At 51.1% G+C, this 18,208-nt stretch overlaps 1 protein-coding gene across 2 annotated transcripts in view; it reads left to right on the top strand.

Moving 5' to 3' along the window:
* The window catches only part of LOC110500888 (E3 ubiquitin-protein ligase pellino homolog 1-like), a 25,963-nt gene extending 11,179 nt beyond the window's left edge, over positions 1 to 14,784 (top strand). Inside the window, exons 2-7 of one of the 2 annotated variants that reach the window (XM_036958183.2) lie at positions 867 to 1,055; positions 2,029 to 2,158; positions 2,371 to 2,472; positions 9,986 to 10,264; positions 13,278 to 13,466; positions 13,967 to 14,784. In XM_036958183.2, the coding sequence (XP_036814078.1) occupies positions 895 to 1,055; positions 2,029 to 2,158; positions 2,371 to 2,472; positions 9,986 to 10,264; positions 13,278 to 13,466; positions 13,967 to 14,569 (1,464 nt within the window). In that variant the 5' untranslated portion in view covers positions 867 to 894 and the 3' untranslated portion in view covers positions 14,570 to 14,784. Of the gene's footprint in view, positions 1 to 866; positions 1,056 to 2,028; positions 2,159 to 2,370; positions 2,473 to 9,985; positions 10,292 to 13,277; positions 13,467 to 13,966 lie in introns of both variants that reach the window. The other variant, XM_090214815.1, reaches the window with a different exon arrangement.
* The last annotated feature ends 3,424 nt before the right edge of the window (positions 14,785 to 18,208 follow it).

The raw sequence follows: 18,208 nt of genomic DNA, 5'->3' as shown, positions 1-18,208 counted from the left end.
CTCTCCACTTTTCTCTCTCTCCCCCTTCTCTCTCTCCACCTTCTCTCTCTGTCCCTTCCCTCTCTCTCCACTTCTCTCTCTCTCCCCCTTCTCTCTCGCTCCCCCTTCTCTCTCTCCCCCTTCTCTCTCTCCCTCTTCTCTCTCTCTCCCCTTCTCTCTCCACTTCTCTCTCTCCCCCTTCTCTTTCTGACCCTTCCCTCTCTCTCCACTTCTCTCTCTCTCCCCCTTCTCTCTCTCCCCCTTCTCTCTCTGCCCCTTCCCTCTCTCTCCACTTCTCTCTCTCTCCCCCTTCTCTCTCTCTCCCTTCTCTCTCTCCCCCTTCTCTCTTTCCCCCCTTTCTCTCTCTCCCCCTTCTCTGTCTCCCCCTTCTCTCTCGCTCCCACTTCTCTCTCTCCCCCTTCTCTCTCTGCCCCTTTCCTCTCTCTCCACTTCTCTCTCTCTCCCCCTTCTTTCTCCCCCCTTCTCTCCCTGCCCCTTCCCTCTCTCTCCACTTCTCTCTCTCTCCCCCTTCTCTCTCTCTCCCCTTCTCTCTCTACACTTCTCTATCTCTTCCCCCTCTCTCTCCCCTTCTCTCTCTCTCCCTTCTCTCTCTCCCCTTTCTCTCTTTCCCCCTTCTCTCTCTCCCCCTTCTCTCTCTCCCCCTTCTCTCTATGCCCCTTCCCTCTCTCTCCACTTCTCTCTCTCCCCCTTTCTCTCTCTCCCCCTTCTCTCTCTCCCCCTTCTCTCTCTTCCCCCTTCTCTCTCCCCCTTCTATTTCTCTCCCCTTCTCTCTCTCCTCCTTCTCTCTCCCCTTCTCTCTCCCCGTTCTCTCTCTCCCCCCTTCTCTCTCGCCTCACTTCTCTCTCTCCCCCTTCTCCCTCTCCCAGCTGTGAGCCCACGTTGTGGCCGGTGGGCATGGTTTTGGAGGGTAGCTCAGAGGCCCTGTGTCCCCCACCCTCTCTGGAGCTGCGCCCGTCCTGCAACAAGAGCCCCCCGGGTTCATGTTCCACGCCCCACGACGGACTCTTCACCGGGGATAAGGAGCCCATCAAGTATGGGGAGCTCATGGTTCTAGGGTGGGTTATCTACCTGTCCCTCTGATGTGTGTGGTGGAGATGTGTGGTGGTGAAGGTTGTGATTGTGACTGCATGTGTGTACGTGTGTGGCTGTGACGTTGTGTGTGTGTGTGTGTGTATGTGTGTGTGTTTGCTCATGTGTCTTCATTAGTGGTTGATATGTACAACAGTTGGTCCATTTGCCATACCATTCATCCCATTCCAGACTGTTTGACAAACAGCATGCCCTAAGAAAGCGTATTTTATATGGCGTTTCAAGTCTGAGTGGTTGTGTGTACAATAGACTTGTGTGTACCTTAAAACATGGTTTGAAAACACTATTCATCCTACCTACTTTACAAAGATGTCAATAAAATACGGAGCCATGGGGCAGAATAGGAAAATGAAGACATTTTGTGATCCCTATCCAATCATGACATAGACAGCTAATAGAATTTACCCAGACTAACCTAAATTAGGAATATTCCCTTTAGAACCCAAGGATTATGGATTGGGGATTCAGTACATTTGGTCCAGGTTTAAAGGGATAATTCGCGCCAAAACTAAACCCACTGGCCAAAAACTGGTTGAATCAACATTGTTTTCACGTCAATTCAACAACCCAAAAATCTATGTGATGATGTTCACCCAATTTTTAAACTAAATCCAATGACGTGGTCGTTTTTTTGGTTGATTTCACGTATAATTCACATTAGTTGACAACTCAACCAGATGTAAATCAACACTAAAAGTTGAAAATGACGTCTGTGCCCAGTGAGAAGACTGTCACATGTTTTAATACCTCAGCAGTAGTCTAGAGTCTACTTCTCATTTCACATCACTTGTTGTGTAGATCCCACTATATCTAACAGGATAGAACTGCAAGCCTCAATCCCAACTGAATGGAATATAGGCACCATCTCATCAAAGTGTATATTTTGTCCATGTTGAATATTGGATACGTGTTTTCTATAATGACCCATACTGTACTCAGGCACAATGGTTCCTTGGCCAATGGGGACAAGGGACGGAGGAGAAGTCGCCTGGCCCTCTACAAGAGACCCAAAGCCAACGGGGTCAAACCTGATGTCATCCACAATGTCTCTACCCCTCTGGTGTCAAAGGTGAGAGGTCACATTATAATTATACAGTCTTCCACGGTATTAAACACTGTCTATAAAATGTTTACTGCAGGAATGAGTTGTACATATAAAGGACTATGTTTATTAACTCTTACCATGTGTGGTACTAAAACATTTCCAAACAGGAATGCCCTTTCCTAAGTAGCTGGCTATATGACCTGGTTCCTGTGTATGTGTGTGTTCTGCATCGACAGGCTCTCAGCAACAAAAGCCAGCACAGCATCTCCTACACCTTGTCCAGGAGTCACTCGGTCATTGTAGAATACACCCATGACAGCAACACAGATATGTTTCAGGTGAGTCATCTTTAACATGACATGCCAACTCAGCCAGAGCCCCAACGCTTCCGCAAAACAAGGACCTAGAAACTCACAACAGAGTATGAGACACCCTATTCCCTATGTGTTGCCATTTGGGATCAACACAGTCACAGCCTTTATTGCAGACTCCCCTGTTCTTGCCTTCAACCTAGCCTGGTCCTAGTTCAGTTGGTACTTTATAGCATAACAACGGCCGTAGGAGTTGGCTGTACGGCACAAACTGATCTGGGACCAGTCTACCTACACACTCACTGTGAGCAGATGTCACAGTTCATGGAAAATGCCATTTGTTGGCAGATGCCATAGGGATTGTTAGAAATGCAGAGTCAGGAGAAGACTGTGGTGGTGTCTGCTCCTCTCCTGTCCTCCCCTCCTTTCTCTCCCCTCTCCTCTCCTGTCCTCCCCTCCTTTCTCTCCCCTCTCCTCTCCTGTCCTCCCCTCCTTTCTCTCTCCTCTCCTCCCATCCGCTATCTATCTCTCATCCCTGTGATGAATGTGGAGTCCCAACTCCTGCAGACTGAATTGATTCGAGAGGCTGCAGGCTGCAGGGCTGGAATGCTCCAAGGCTGCAGTGAGCCCATCTGTTCCTCTGTCAGCTCTCTCTCCAACCAGGGGCTGTGATGAGTCTGACATTTTATCTCCTGGCAGGGCTGGAATGCTCCAAGGCTGCAGTGAGCCCATCTGTTCCTCTGTCAGCTCTCTCTCCAACCAGGGGCTGTGATGAGGCTGACATTTTATCTCCTGGCAGGGCTGGAATGCTCCAAGGGTGCAGTGAGCCCATCTGTTCCTCTGTCAGCTATCTCTCCAACCAGGGGCTGTGATGAGGCTGACATATTATCTCCTGGCAGGGCTGGAATGCCCCAAGGCTGCAGTGAGCCCATCTGTTCCTCTGTCAGCTCTCTCTCCAACCAGGGGCTGTGATGAGGCTGACATTTTATCTCCTGGCAGGGCTGGAATGCTCCAAGGCTGCAGTGAGCCCATCTGTTCCTCTGTCAGCTATCTCTCCAACCAGGGGCTGTGATGAGGCTGACATATTATCTCCTGGCAGGGCTGGAATGCCCCAAGGCTGCAGTGAGCCCATCTGTTCCTCTGTCAGCTCTCTCTCCAACCAGGGGCTGTGATGAGGCTGACATTTTATCTCCTGGCAGGGCTGGAATGCTCCAAGGCTGCAGTGAGCCCATCTGTTCTTCTGTCAGCTCTCTCTCCAACCAGGGGCTGTGATGAGGCTGACATTTTATCTCCTGGCAGGGCTGGAATGCTCCAAGGCTGCAGTGAGCCCATCTGTTCCTCTGTCAGCTCTCTCTCCAACCAGGGGCTGTGATGAGGCTGACATTTTATCTCCTGGCAGCCTGGCAGGGAGCTGATAGGAAATTGAACTTTTTGAAGAGAAATTGGGCTTGGGACAGGCTTGTTTAATGAAATGTTGTGGGCATTTGTCCACTGTGCCCCAGACAATATGTGGGATTGAAATGGAATTGGGTCTTTGTACCTCCCTCCTCCCTAATGACATATTTCCACTCATATACATTTTATTCTATTCATGACCCTACTCCTCCCTACACCTCCCTACACCTCCCTACACCACCCTACTCCTCCCTACTCCTCCCTACACCTCCCTACTCCTCCCTAATCACCCTGCTCCACCCTACACCTCCCTACTCCTCTCTACTCCTCCCTAACCACCCTACTCCTCCCTACACCTCCCTACTCCTGTCTACTCCACCCTACTCCTCCCTACACCTCCCTACTCCACCCTACTCCACCCTACTCCTCCCTACACCACCCTACTCCTCCCTACTCCTCCCTACACCACCCTACTCCTCCCTACGCCTCCCTAATCACCCTGCTCCACCCTACACCTCCCTACTCCTCTCTACTCCTCCCTAACCACCCTACTCCTCCCTACACCTCCCTACTCCTGTCTACTCCACCCTACTCCTCCCTACACCTCCCTACTCCACCCTACTCCACCCTACTCCTCCCTACACCACCCTACTCCTCCCTACTCCTCCCTACACCACCCTACTCCTCCCTACGCCTCCCTACACCACCCTACTCCTCCCTACACCTCCCTACTCCACCCTACTCCTCCCTACACCACCCTACTCCTCCCTACTCCTCCCTACACCACCCTACTCCTCCCTACACCTCCCTACTCCTCCCTACACCACCCTACTCCTCCCTACACCACCCTACTCCTCCCTACGCCTCCCTACACCACCCTACTCCTCCCTACACCTCCCTACTCCTCCCTACACCACCCTACTCCTCCCTACACCACCCTAACCACCCTACTCCTCCCTACTCCACCCTACTCCTCCCTACTCCTCCCTACTCCTCCCTACTCCACCCTACTCCACCCTACTCCTCCCTACACCACCCTACTCCTCCCTACTCCTCCCTACTCCTCCCTACACCACCCTACTCCTCCCTACTCCACCCTACTCCTCCCTACTCCTCCCTACACCACCCTACTCCTCCCTACTCCTCCCTACACCACCCTACTCCTCCCTACGCCTCCCTAATCACCCTGCTCCACCCTACACCTCCCTACTCCTCTCTACTCCTCCCTAACCACCCTACTCCTCCCTACACCTCCCTACTCCTGTCTACTCCACCCTACTCCTCCCTACACCTCCCTACTCCACCCTACTCCACCCTACTCCTCCCTACACCACCCTACTCCTCCCTACTCCTCCCTACACCACCCTACTCCTCCCTACGCCTCCCTACACCACCCTACTCCTCCCTACACCTCCCTACTCCACCCTACTCCTCCCTACACCACCCTACTCCTCCCTACTCCTCTCTACTCCTCCCTAACCACCCTACTCCTCCCTACACCTCCCTACTCCTGTCTACTCCACCCTACTCCTCCCTACACCTCCCTACTCCACCCTACTCCACCCTACTCCTCCCTACACTACCCTAACCACCCTACTCCTCCCTACTCCACCCTACTCCTCCCTACTCCTCCCTACTCCACCCTACTCCACCCTACTCCTCCCTACACCACCCTACTCCTCCCTACTCCTCCCTACTCCTCCCTACACCACCCTACTCCTCCCTACTCCACCCTACGCCTCCCTACACCACCCTACTCCTCCCTACACCTCCCTACTCCTCCCTACTCCACCCTACTCCTCCCTACTCCTCCCTACTCCACCCTACTCCACCCTACTCCTCCCTACACCACCCTACTCCTCCCTACTCCTCCCTACACCACCCTACTCCTCCCTACTCCACCCTACTCCTCCCTACTCCTCCCTACACCACCCTACTCCTCCCTACTCCTCCCTACACCACCCTACTCCTCCCTACGCCTCCCTACACCACCCTACTCCTCCCTACTCCACCCTACTCCACCCTACTCCTCCCTACACCACCCTACTCCTCCCTACTCCTCCCTACTCCTCCCTACACCACCCTACTCCTCCCTACTCCACCCTACGCCTCCCTACACCACCCTACTCCTCCCTACACCTCCCTACTCCTCCCTACTCCACCCTACTCCTCCCTACTCCTCCCTACTCCTCCCTACTCCACCCTACTCCACCCTACTCCTCCCTACACCACCCTACTCCTCCCTACGCCTCCCTACACCACCCTACTCCTCCCTACACCTCCCTACTCCTCCCTACACCACCCTACTCCTCCCTACACCACCCTAACCACCCTACTCCTCCTCCTCCTCCTCCCTACACCACCCTACTCCTCCCTACGCCTCCCTAATCACCCTGCTCCACCCTACACCTCCCTACTCCTCTCTACTCCTCCCTAACCACCCTACTCCTCCCTACACCTCCCTACTCCTGTCTACTCCACCCTACTCCTCCCTACACCTCCCTACTCCACCCTACTCCACCCTACTCCTCCCTACACCACCCTACTCCTCCCTACTCCTCCCTACACCACCCTACTCCTCCCTACGCCTCCCTACACCACCCTACTCCTCCCTACACCTCCCTACTCCACCCTACTCCTCCCTACACCACCCTACTCCTCCCTACTCCTCCCTACACCACCCTACTCCTCCCTACACCTCCCTACTCCTCCCTACACCACCCTACTCCTCCCTACACCACCCTACTCCTCCCTACGCCTCCCTACACCACCCTACTCCTCCCTACACCACCCTACTCCTCCCTACACCTCCCTACTCCACCCTACTCCTCCCTACACCACCCTACTCCTCCCTACTCCTCCCTACACCACCCTACTCCTCCCTACACCTCCCTACTCCTCCCTACACCACCCTACTCCTCCCTACACCACCCTACTCCTCCCTACGCCTCCCTACACCACCCTACTCCTCCCTACACCTCCCTACTCCTCCCTACACCACCCTACTCCTCCCTACACCACCCTAACCACCCTACTCCTCCCTACTCCACCCTACTCCTCCCTACTCCACCCTACGCCTCCCTACACCACCCTACTCCTCCCTACACCTCCCTACTCCTCCCTACTCCACCCTACTCCTCCCTACTCCTCCCTACTCCTCCCTACTCCACCCTACTCCACCCTACTCCTCCCTACACCACCCTACTCCTCCCTACTCCTCCCTACACCACCCTACTCCTCCCTACTCCACCCTACTCCTCCCTACTCCTCCCTACACCACCCTACTCCTCCCTACTCCTCCCTACACCACCCTACTCCTCCCTACGCCTCCCTACACCACCCTACTCCTCCCTACACCACCCTACTCCTCCCTACGCCTCCCTACACCACCCTACTCCTCCCTACACCTCCCTACTCCTCCCTACACCACCCTACTCCTCCCTACACCACCCTACTCCTCCCTACTCCTCCCTACACCACCCTACTCCTCCCTACACCTCCCTACTCCTCCCTACTCCTCCCTATACCACCCTACTCCTCCCTACTCCTCCCTACTCCTCCCTACACCTCCCTACTCCTCCCTACTCCTCCCTATACCACCCTACTCCTCTCTACTCCACCCTACTCCTCCCTATACCACCCTACTCCACCCTACTCCTCCCTACTCCTCCCTACACCTCCCTACTCCTCCCTACTCCTCCCTATACCACCCTACTCCTCCCTACTCCTCCCTAACCACCCTACTCCTCCCTACTCCACCCTACTCCTCCCTACTCCTCCCTACTCCTCCCTACTCCACCCTACTCCACCCTACTCCTCCATACACCACCCTACTCCTCCCTACTCCTCCCTACTCCTCCCTACACCACCCTACTCCTCCCTACTCCACCCTACTCCTCCCTACTCCTCCCTACACCACCCTACTCCTCCCTACTCCACCCTACTCCTCCCTACTCCTCCCTACTCCTCCCTAACCACCCTACTCCTCCCTACTCCACCCTACTCCACCCTACTCCACCCTACTCCTCCCTACTCCTCCCTACACCACCCTACTCCTCCCTACTCCACCCTACTCCTCCCTACTCCTCCCTAACCACCCTACTCCTCCCTACTCCACCCTACTCCACCCTACTCCACCCTACTCCTCCCTACTCCTCCCTACACCACCCTACTCCTCCCTACTCCTCCCTACTCCTCCCTACTCCTCCCTACACCACCCTACTCCTCCCTACTCCTCCCTACTCCTCCCTACTCCTCCCTAACCACCCTACTCCTCCCTACTCCTCCCTACTCCTCCCTAACCACCCTACTCCTCCCTACTCCACCCTACTCCTCCCTACTCCACCCTACTCCACACTACTCCAACCTATTCCACCCTACTCCACACTACTCCAACCTATTCCACCCTACTCCTCCCTACTCCATCTTACTCCACCCTGCTACACCCTACTCCACACTTCTCCACCCTACTCCACTCTACTCCACCCTAATCCAACCTATTCCACCCTACTCCACACTACTCCACCCTGCTACATCCTGCTACACACTACTGTCACACTACTCCACACTACTACACACTACTCCACTCTACTCCACTCTACTCCACACTGCTCCACACTGCTCCACTCTGCTCCACACTGCTCCACTCTGCTGCACCCTACTCCACTCCACCCTACTCCACACTGCTCCACCCTACTCCACCCTACTCCACTCCACCCTACTCCACAATACTCCACACTACTACACACTGCTCCACTCTGCTGCACCCTACTCCACTCCACCCTACTCCACACTACTCCACACTACTACACACTACTCCACTCTACTCAACACTGCTCCACTCTACTCAACACTGCTCCACTCTACTCCACACTGCTCCACACTGCTCCACTCTGCTCCACACTGCTCCACTCTGCTCCACCCTACTCCACCCTACTCCAACATACTCCACACTACTTCACACTACTCCACCCTACTCCACCCTACTCCACACTACTCCACCCTGCCCCACCCTGCTACATCCTGCTACACACTACTCCACCCTACTCCACCCTACTCCAACATACTCCACACTACTCCACACTACTCCACCCTACTCCACCCTACTCCACACCACTCCACCCTGCTCCACCCTGTACATTCCTGCTACACACTACTCCACCCTACTCCACACTGCTCCACACTGCTCCACTCTGCTCCACACTGCTCCACTCTACTCCACACTACTCCACACTACTCCACTCTGCTCCACACTGCTCCACTCTACTCCACACTACTCCACTCTACTCCTCACTACTCCACACTACTCCACACTACTCCACCCTACTCCACACCACTCCACCCTGCTCCACCCTGTACATTCCTGCTACACACTACTCCACTCTACTCCACCCTACTCCACTCTACTCCACTCTACTCCACACTGCTCCACTCTACTCCACACTACTCCACTCTACTCCTCACTTCTCCACTCTACTCCACACTACTCCACTCCACTCCTCACTTCTCCACTCTACTCCACCCTACTCTACACTGCTCCACTCTACTCCACTCTGCTCCACACTACTCCACTCTACTCCACCCTACTCCACTCTACTCCACTCTACTCCACTCTACTCCACACTACTCCACTCTACTCCACCCTACTCCACTCTACTCCACACTGCTCCACTCTACTCCACCCTACTCCACTCTACTCCACACTCCTCCACTCTACTCCACTCTACTCCACACTGCTCTACACCATTCCACTCTACTCCACTCTACTACACACTACTCCACCCTGCTCCACTCTACTCAACACTGCTCCACTCTACTCCACACTACTCCACTCTACTTCACTCTACTCCACACTGCTCTACACTACTCCACTCTACTTCACTCTACTCCACTCTGCTCTACACTACTCCACTCTATTCTGCTGTACTTTATTGTATAATTCTATGAACTATCTCCTATGTTTTATCTCCTATGTTCTATCACTTATGTTCTATCACTTATGTTCTATCGCCTATGTTCTATCACTTATGTTCTATCACTTATGTTCTATTGCCTATGTTCTATCACTTATGTTCTATCACTTATGTTCTATCTCCTATGTTCTATCACTTATGTTCTATCTCCTATGTTCTATCTCCCTCGACAGATCGGGCGTTCTACAGAGAACATGATTGACTTTGTGGTGACGGACACGGCAGGCAGCAGCACCAGTGGTGGTGGGGGGCAGGGCCAGGGGGCGGGGCCAGGGTGCTTGGCCAGGGGGCAGGGCCAGGGTGCGGTGGGCGAGGGGGGCGGAGGAGGAGGGCAGTCGGTCCAGAGCACAATATCCCGCTATGCGTGCCGTATCATGTGCGAACGCAGCGCCCCGTACACGGCCCGCATCTACGCCGCCGGCTTCGACTCCTCCAAAAACATCTTCCTGGGGGTGAGTCATCGCGGTGACGACTACAGTGTGAGTGACAGCATGGGCGACATCACACCCCGTTGATGTCATCGTTATGTGTGATATACTGTGGAGACGAATCAGGGCGGAAGTGGTGGTGTGGTGTGGAGGAGTTGTAAGTGGCGGTGTGAATCGTCACCCTGTGATCTGCTTCTTGGGAATGTTTTGTCGAGGTATACATTCATACACAGCCTTCTGTACTGGACAAACCCATTAGCACTCTGTTGTCCCCATCCTAAACACAAACACCTCTGGTCTCCACAGGAGGTTGGTGGCACCTTAATTGGGGAGGATGGGAACGTGGTAATGGCTGGAGTGGAATTGTATCAAATGCACCATTCCATTCACTCCGTTCCAGTCATTATTATGAGCTGTTCTCACAGCAGCCTCCACTGACATTGTAACGATGTGCGCTGAGAGTCGGGAAGCAAGTACAGGGAGTGAGTATTTTAAATGCAACATAATACAAAACAGGAAACACTAACAGCACACAGACATGAAACAGAAACAATAAGGCCTAGGGAAGGAACCAAAGGGAGTGACATATATAGGGAACCAATCAGGGAAGTGATGGAGTCCAGGTGAGTCTGATGACGCACAGGTGCGTGTAACAATGGTGATTGGCGTGCGCCATAACGAGCGGCCTGGTGACCTAGAGGCCGGAGAGGGAGCACACGTAGCAAACACACATATACACTCCTCTGGTGTTGGGCATATTTTTCGCCTTAGTGCTTAGGGCTTCTCACGGTTGGCCCAGCTCCCAGCCACAGAAACAGCCCGCGCCTGCACTTTGTTTAAAGATCAACAGTACTATCAACGGTAATTATCAATAAACACACGTCCCGGGATGGCCAAGCCGCATTTGCTTTGTCAGGCTCTAAGGGCCACAACTCTTTTAATGGATTGGATTTATGACAGCATTGTTGGATGCTATACACACACACACACACACACACACATACACACACACACACACACACACACACACACACACACACACACACACACACACACACACACACACACACACACACACACACACACACACACACACACACACACACACACACACACACACACACACACAAACTGCAGGGAAATGGGAATTGTGGGAATCAATTAGCTGTGATTAAATTGATATGAATGCATGTTATGTGTGTGTACAAACACTTGTGTCTGTCTATGTGTGTGTGTGAGTGTGAGTTTGCTGAAAACCGCTCCAATCAGCAAACACAACAATCGACTGGCACAAAATCACAGTGCAGTGGTCCAGTGTCATGAAGTGTGGGGGGGGGGGTTGCTTGCTTACTCATTGACAAAATAAGCTTTTGATCCATTCCTGGCAGAGACACTCAGTTCTCCCCCTCCCCTCTCCTCTCGCCCATACCATGGAATGAGCTATTGAAGGGGTTCTGCAAGATTAATTTGTAAACGGAGAGACAGAGAGTTGGCAAGGGGAGAGACAGGGAGGCCAGTGGGGGGAGGGAGGAAAAGAGAGAGGGAGGGAGGGAGGGCATTGTCATTGTGGAAGACATTGGAGGCAGGAGTCCAGCAGTACTCATCAGTACTCCCCAGCCCCAGAGTCATAGTCAGACACACTGTACTGCCACTGACCTCCACTAGCACTTGATTATGAGGGGCAGGAAGGGCGGCCATATTGGATTGGATTAAGGAAGGAGGTAATGTTTTTTTAAAAGTTTGTCCTGGGGATGAATACTGCATCCTGTGCCAACAGTGACCAATGACAGGATAGTTAATACACCAAATGCAGTTATTAATTATGATACATGCAGTTGTGATACATTATATGTGTTTTAGTGAATATAACACAAGAAGGTATTGTTTATTCTGAAAATGGTTTAACTGACTACAGCCAGAGAAGCGAGAGGGAAAGCTGAGTCCAAAATCTTTTTATTTTTTTAAATATATTTTTTGCTCACCAAGCGAGGAATTTGAGAGCGTGTCGAATTTGGTTGAGAAAAAATATATGGCATATTTGCTACTTGTGGCTTATTTGATCAAATGTAAGTTTCATAGTGGTTAGGTTTGTGCCCATTGTGCCTGTTGTTCACACCCGTATCTGCCCTTTCATTGGCTAGAATGGTCCCACCTGATCTTGCCTCCTGCCCTGCCTTCCAGCTAACACAAAATGATGACGTTGATGACAATTATAGTGTGACGTCACACTTTGTGACACTAAAAAGTCAACCCACAAGGACAATGTCACCAAGTCATGACATAATTGTGACATAACATCCAGATGACTAACCTAACCCAACTATAGAGACTATAATAACTCATCTCAGCTTCGTAGCATGTCGTCGGTGCACGGCTATGCTAAACATACAGCTAGAGAACTGGATAATAGCTGAAGAGCTGCTAGCTGCTGTCAATGAAACGCAGGCTGAATAACCTCCTCTATACTATAACTGGCACACACAATGTCCTTGGCAGAAAGCGGGGTCAGGCAGGCGGCTTGGCACACTGCTAGTGTGGAGGTGGAGAGAGAGGGATGGAAAGAGAGAGGGGGGATTTGTAAAAAAAATATAAGGACGATTTACTGTAAAGCTTATACAATATTACTGGTTGAATGGCTTGCAGTCGTGACTGCTTTGAATTCTATGTTCACTGACAGAATATCAGAGAACACAGAGAATATCAGAGAACACAGAGAATATCAGAGAACACAGAGAATATCAGAGAACACAGCCGCTGGAAGGGTTGAATGCCCTGCAATGTTTGTGTGTGTGTGCATCTCAGTATAGCAGTCCTACTCTGTGCTAAATATAGAAGTACAAAAAAGCAATGTTAGCTGTTTTTTTCTCCCCCTCTTTCTCTATTTGCCCCAGCCCCTCTCTCTCTTTCTTTTTTTCTCTTCCACTCTCTTTCTCGCTCTACCTCCCTCCCCTCTTGATCTCTCTATCTGCCTCTATCATCACTATCCCTTACCTTGGCTCTTTGTCTGTCTCTTTGTGTGCGGGGGTGGGTCTCTCAGGAGCGGGCTGCCAAGTGGCGGACGTCGGACGGCTTGATGGACGGCCTGACCACCAATGGCGTGCTGGTGATGCACCCGGCGGGGGAGTTTGTGTCTGAGCCGGCGCCGGGCGTGTGGCGGGAGATCTCGGTGTGTGGGAACGTCTTTGCCCTGCGGGAGACACGCTCGGCCCAGCAGAGGGGAACATTGGTGAGAGGGGGGTCATCAGTGGTAAGGGGGGGGGGGGGGAAATAAAGCCTCAAACCTGTCTGATTATCAGGACTACTGGAATCAATTGATTAGACTCTTGATGTTATGTGAATCATTTGATTAGATTTTTGATAGTATGTGAATCATTTGATTAGACTCCTGATGGTATTATTATCATTTGATGAGACTCTTGATGGTATGTGAATAATTTTATTAGATAATTGATGGTATGTGAATCATTTGATTAGATTGTTGATGGTATGTGAATCATTTGATTAGACTGTTGATGGTATGTGAATCATGGCTTTAATGTCTATGGGATGATCACAGTGCCATCAAGTGGTTGTTGGGAAGAGAAATACAATTCCAAACACCGAAAAAGGAAACAACATATGCAAATAGTTATGGGTTTGTCAGTTACAGTATTTTCTGGGCTTGTTTACTAATCCTCCCCCTATCCCTCCTCACTCTCCCTTCCTCCCCCCTCCCCTCCTCCCCAGGTGGAGAACGAGTCCAACACCCTGCAGGACGGCTCTCTAATCGACCTGTGCGGCGCCACCCTTCTGTGGCGCACCCCGTCGGGCCTGCGCCGCACCCCCACCCTCAAGCAGCTGGAGACCCTCCGCCAGGAGCTGAATGCCGCACGGCCCCAGTGCCCCGTGGGTTTCAACACCCTTGCCTTCCCCAGCCTGGCCCGGCGAGAGATTGTGGACAAGAAGCAGCCCTGGGTCTATGTCAACTGTGGTCACGTCCACGGCTACCACAACTGGGGCTACCGGAAAGACAAGGGCCATAACGTGGGCCCTGGAGGGACGGCTCCGGCGAGCACCGGGGAAAGGGAGTGCCCCATGTGCCGGCGCGTGGGCCCCTACGTGCCCCTGTGGCTGGGCTGTGAGGGCGGGCTGTACCTGGACGCGGGCCCCCCGACCCATGCCTTCTGCCCCTGTGGCCACGTGTGTTCGGAAAAGACAGTGGCGGGCTGGAGCCAGATCCCGCTGCCGCACGGCACACACGCCTTCCACGCCGCATGCCCCTTCTGTGGCACCTGGCTGACGGGCGAGCACGGGCACATCAAACTCATCTTTCAGGGGCCCGTCGACTAAGCCTGCCCCTGGGGGGTGAGATAGAGGGCAGGGTGGAGGGAGGGTGGACTATGGAAAAGTCTAAAAGGAAACATGAAGGGATAATCATTGGAAAGACTGTTGAAATGAAGATGGACTGAACTGAAGAGGTAAACGTGATGGAAGCAGATGAAGCATAAATGGTATTTAAGTTGTATTTGGGGAATATGTAAATAAAATGTGTTGAAATGAAAACGTGACAAGTGTTTGGTGATTTTTGGATTACTTATTGTAGATAAAAGGCGTGAATAGGTTCATCATCAGATTAATTGAACTGGTGAACTGGCTATGGTTTCATTGCCTGACCACTCATCCTGAATCGTGTGGAAAATAAACACTAGCGGGTATGGCAATTGGCCGGAGCGGTGTGGATGGGTCGTCGGACTACTAGTTTTAGTCAATCCAGATGAATCAGATCTAATGATGAAACCATCCATTGTGTATGATGGTGTTTACAGGTCTATAAACAATAGTTTTTTGAGCACTTGGTTCCTCATTGACTCAATGTTAGAGCTAGATCTGCTACATGTTTCTATCCTGGTGATTGACTCATTAAATCGGATTCATCAGGATGGGTCTGAAGCACCATGAGGGCTGACTTCCTACCAGGCCATTAGCCAATCAACAGCATCCTAAACAGCTAATTGATGACACGAGTGGTTATCATCCTCCACTTGAGGAAACCCATTCAGTGAGGTTTGATTTCAACCTACAGAACCTCCCTGTTTCTCTCTCTCTGTCTGTTCGGTCTCCCACTGAGTAGTGTCTGGTACCCTGCCCCCTGTCTGCGGCGTCACCACACTATAAATAACTCACTCAAGGTCAGCAGCGCCCTGCCACAACGACAGGAGGGAGGGAGGGAGAGATGAAGGAAGGACAATGGGTCAGTTTAGTCATGAGAGATTCCACATAGGTCAGGGTCCTGGAGAGCTGATCTTGGATCAGACCCCCCTGCCCATGTAATCTTATTTACTGTGATCTAAAATGCACTCAGCACTCCAGACACTTTATGAATACAGGCCCTGTCCAATGACCGTATCACACTCTCAGATCAGTGCATATATCATTGGACTGATTTTGGACAATGTCCTAATTCTCAGCCTGACCGCTACTTAAGGATACGTGTCTAGACCATTGTCTGGCAGATGACTGAAAATAATGATGTATTTGGCATGTATCACAAAACCTCATTGAATTCAAAATCCAAATATGAATTTCAGTACACACATGACTGCAATTCTTCATTGTGGTGACTTTCAGATTGCCATGCTAAAAGTAGCTTCATTGTTTAATATGTAATCCAAAAAGTGCTAGAATGGAATTAGCTGGTATGTTTTTTTGCTGAGAGGGTCTTCCTACAGCAATGAGCAGTCTGCAGCAGCAGTCCTAAGACTATATTAGAGTACTTTATATTAGAGCTGTCATTTCCCTGCCCACAGCATACTCTTTCTCCCAAGCAATACTCATTGTGAATGATTCTATTTGAAGCAGCTCCATACTGAACCCATTACTTCCCTCTCATGCAGAGTAAAAGAGTACACCATTAGATGAGCAGCTGTCTGGGCCTTCTTCACTCTCAACATTTGTTTGTGTGTGTGTGTGTGTGTGTGTGTGTGTGTGTCAAATCAAGGACAAAGTAGAGCTGATAGGCAGGCTGCCAGGCAGATACAGGATCTGTTCCTGCCCTCCGGTGGTGATTCAGGGAAGAAAGTGACCTCTTGCGGCACCTCCAGCCGAGTACCCTCCTGCAGACACACACACGGTTGACATTGACTTGTACGTATAAACACAGACCTTCATATAGCTGACAACACTGGTGTACTGATACACATTACATGGGAGGAGGGGAATGAGGGACAGTTTACCCATGTTGACATTGATCTTTTGTATTCATTTTATTATATATATTTATATTTATAATATGTACATAAAAAAAACATCATGATCAAACTCAGCAGTGAGACAGAGAGCACCAAAGTAGACAAGCGAAAAAGTGAAAAAAAAAGTGAGGATCAGGAGGGGACCTGCATGGCGCTCGTTATTAAAGAACCCGTGTTCCATTATTAAGCCATGGGAGAGCCACAAAGAAGTGTGCAAATTACACAGAAAAAACAAAAACAAATAAAAGATTTGAGCAGTTCCATCATTATCATATTCATGAGTACGAGCCCAAACAAAGCCAGCCGCTAACTCCACCCCCACGTGTTGTCCCACCCTCATTTCCCAAACCCCTCCCTCATATCCGCCGATGGACCGAACACAATATTACCACAGTATATTTTCAATTAATATATTAAAATCAGTAGAATATCAAGAATTCTTGGTAGGAAAAGCACATTCAGAACCAATCAAAAAGGGCTGTTATAGCGTGAAAAGTCCAATTTAGCGAGTCTGTGTGACCGAGTGTCTCTGTGGAGAGTTGCAAACAATCGTTTCATTCACAGAAGGACTTGTGAGATTTGAGAGAAAAGCCTACCTGTGCTCAGGGAGCAGGAATGTCACGCACACAGACCGTCCCCGACCCTGACCCCACACACTACTGTTCCCTCCCTTGCTACCAGTGATTCCTTAGGCCTACCAGATCCTCAAATTCATCATACCAAACTGAATGAGCATGAAATGAGAGCTGGCACACAATCAAGTCTGGTTGAGTCTTGCGTCGCAGGCTTGGCCAAACCACATATGTAAAAGGCTCTACCAAAAAGACAACACCTTAACGTTAGTGCTAAGACGACTGCTGTATCTACTACCCTAAAGAATCACATCTACAAACAGATACTTTCTGTTAAACCTGCTCTCAGCCCTCGCGTCGCTCTTCTAGACATTAATGCTATAGACTGGTTGGTAGCCGTGTTCTGCAGACAGTAAGCGTTCACTAACTCGTCAGTACACATTGGACATCAGTTTTTAGAGGCTGCAACTTTACGTTACTACATGGAGCTCTGAGCCGGGAGGCCGAGGCTGTGGGAGGCCGAGGCTGTGCCACCTTAACTTCAACTACCTGTCGAAGACCGACCGGGAAAGTCCAAGCCAGTTTCCGTTTTATCGATGAGTCGTAGGAGCCATTCAGAGAACATTGTTGTAATATATTGATTGGCTTAAAGAGGCCGATGGGAGTTCATATCCGGTCTGCATGCCAAAACCAGTCAGTCCATGCTACCCCTGAATGTTCAAGCACAGTCAAACTCACTCCGACCCAATGAACCAGAATCTAGGACTTATTCGAAGACCGTAACGTGACCATGATGACCGTAACGTGACCATGACATAACATGCTCAAACCCAATGGAATGCTCAACGCCAAACTGAACCAGGCTCAATGACCATATAACATGACCGTACAACACGCTTACATAGTTGTCGTTAAGAGTACGACCATTCCAGTCTGCTCTTCTCATAGTAATAAAGACATACAGGTCGAAGGTTAGAACAGTTACACTGCCTACTGCACCATGTCAGACTGGCAACACCAAGGGCTAACCAAGAGGACAAGATGGACGTGTCAAGGGCTAACCAAGAGGACAAGATGGACGTGTCAAGGGCTAACCAAGAGGACAAAATGGACGTGTCAAGGGCTAACCAAGAGGACGTGTCAAGGGCTAACCAAGAGGACAAAATGGA

The sequence above is a fragment of the Oncorhynchus mykiss genome, chromosome 21 (assembly GCF_057628025.1).
Source record: "Oncorhynchus mykiss isolate SJ-2025 chromosome 21, ASM5762802v1, whole genome shotgun sequence".
NCBI lineage: Eukaryota > Metazoa > Chordata > Actinopteri > Salmoniformes > Salmonidae > Oncorhynchus > Oncorhynchus mykiss.
This window is presented reverse-complemented; position numbering and strand designations above follow the sequence as displayed.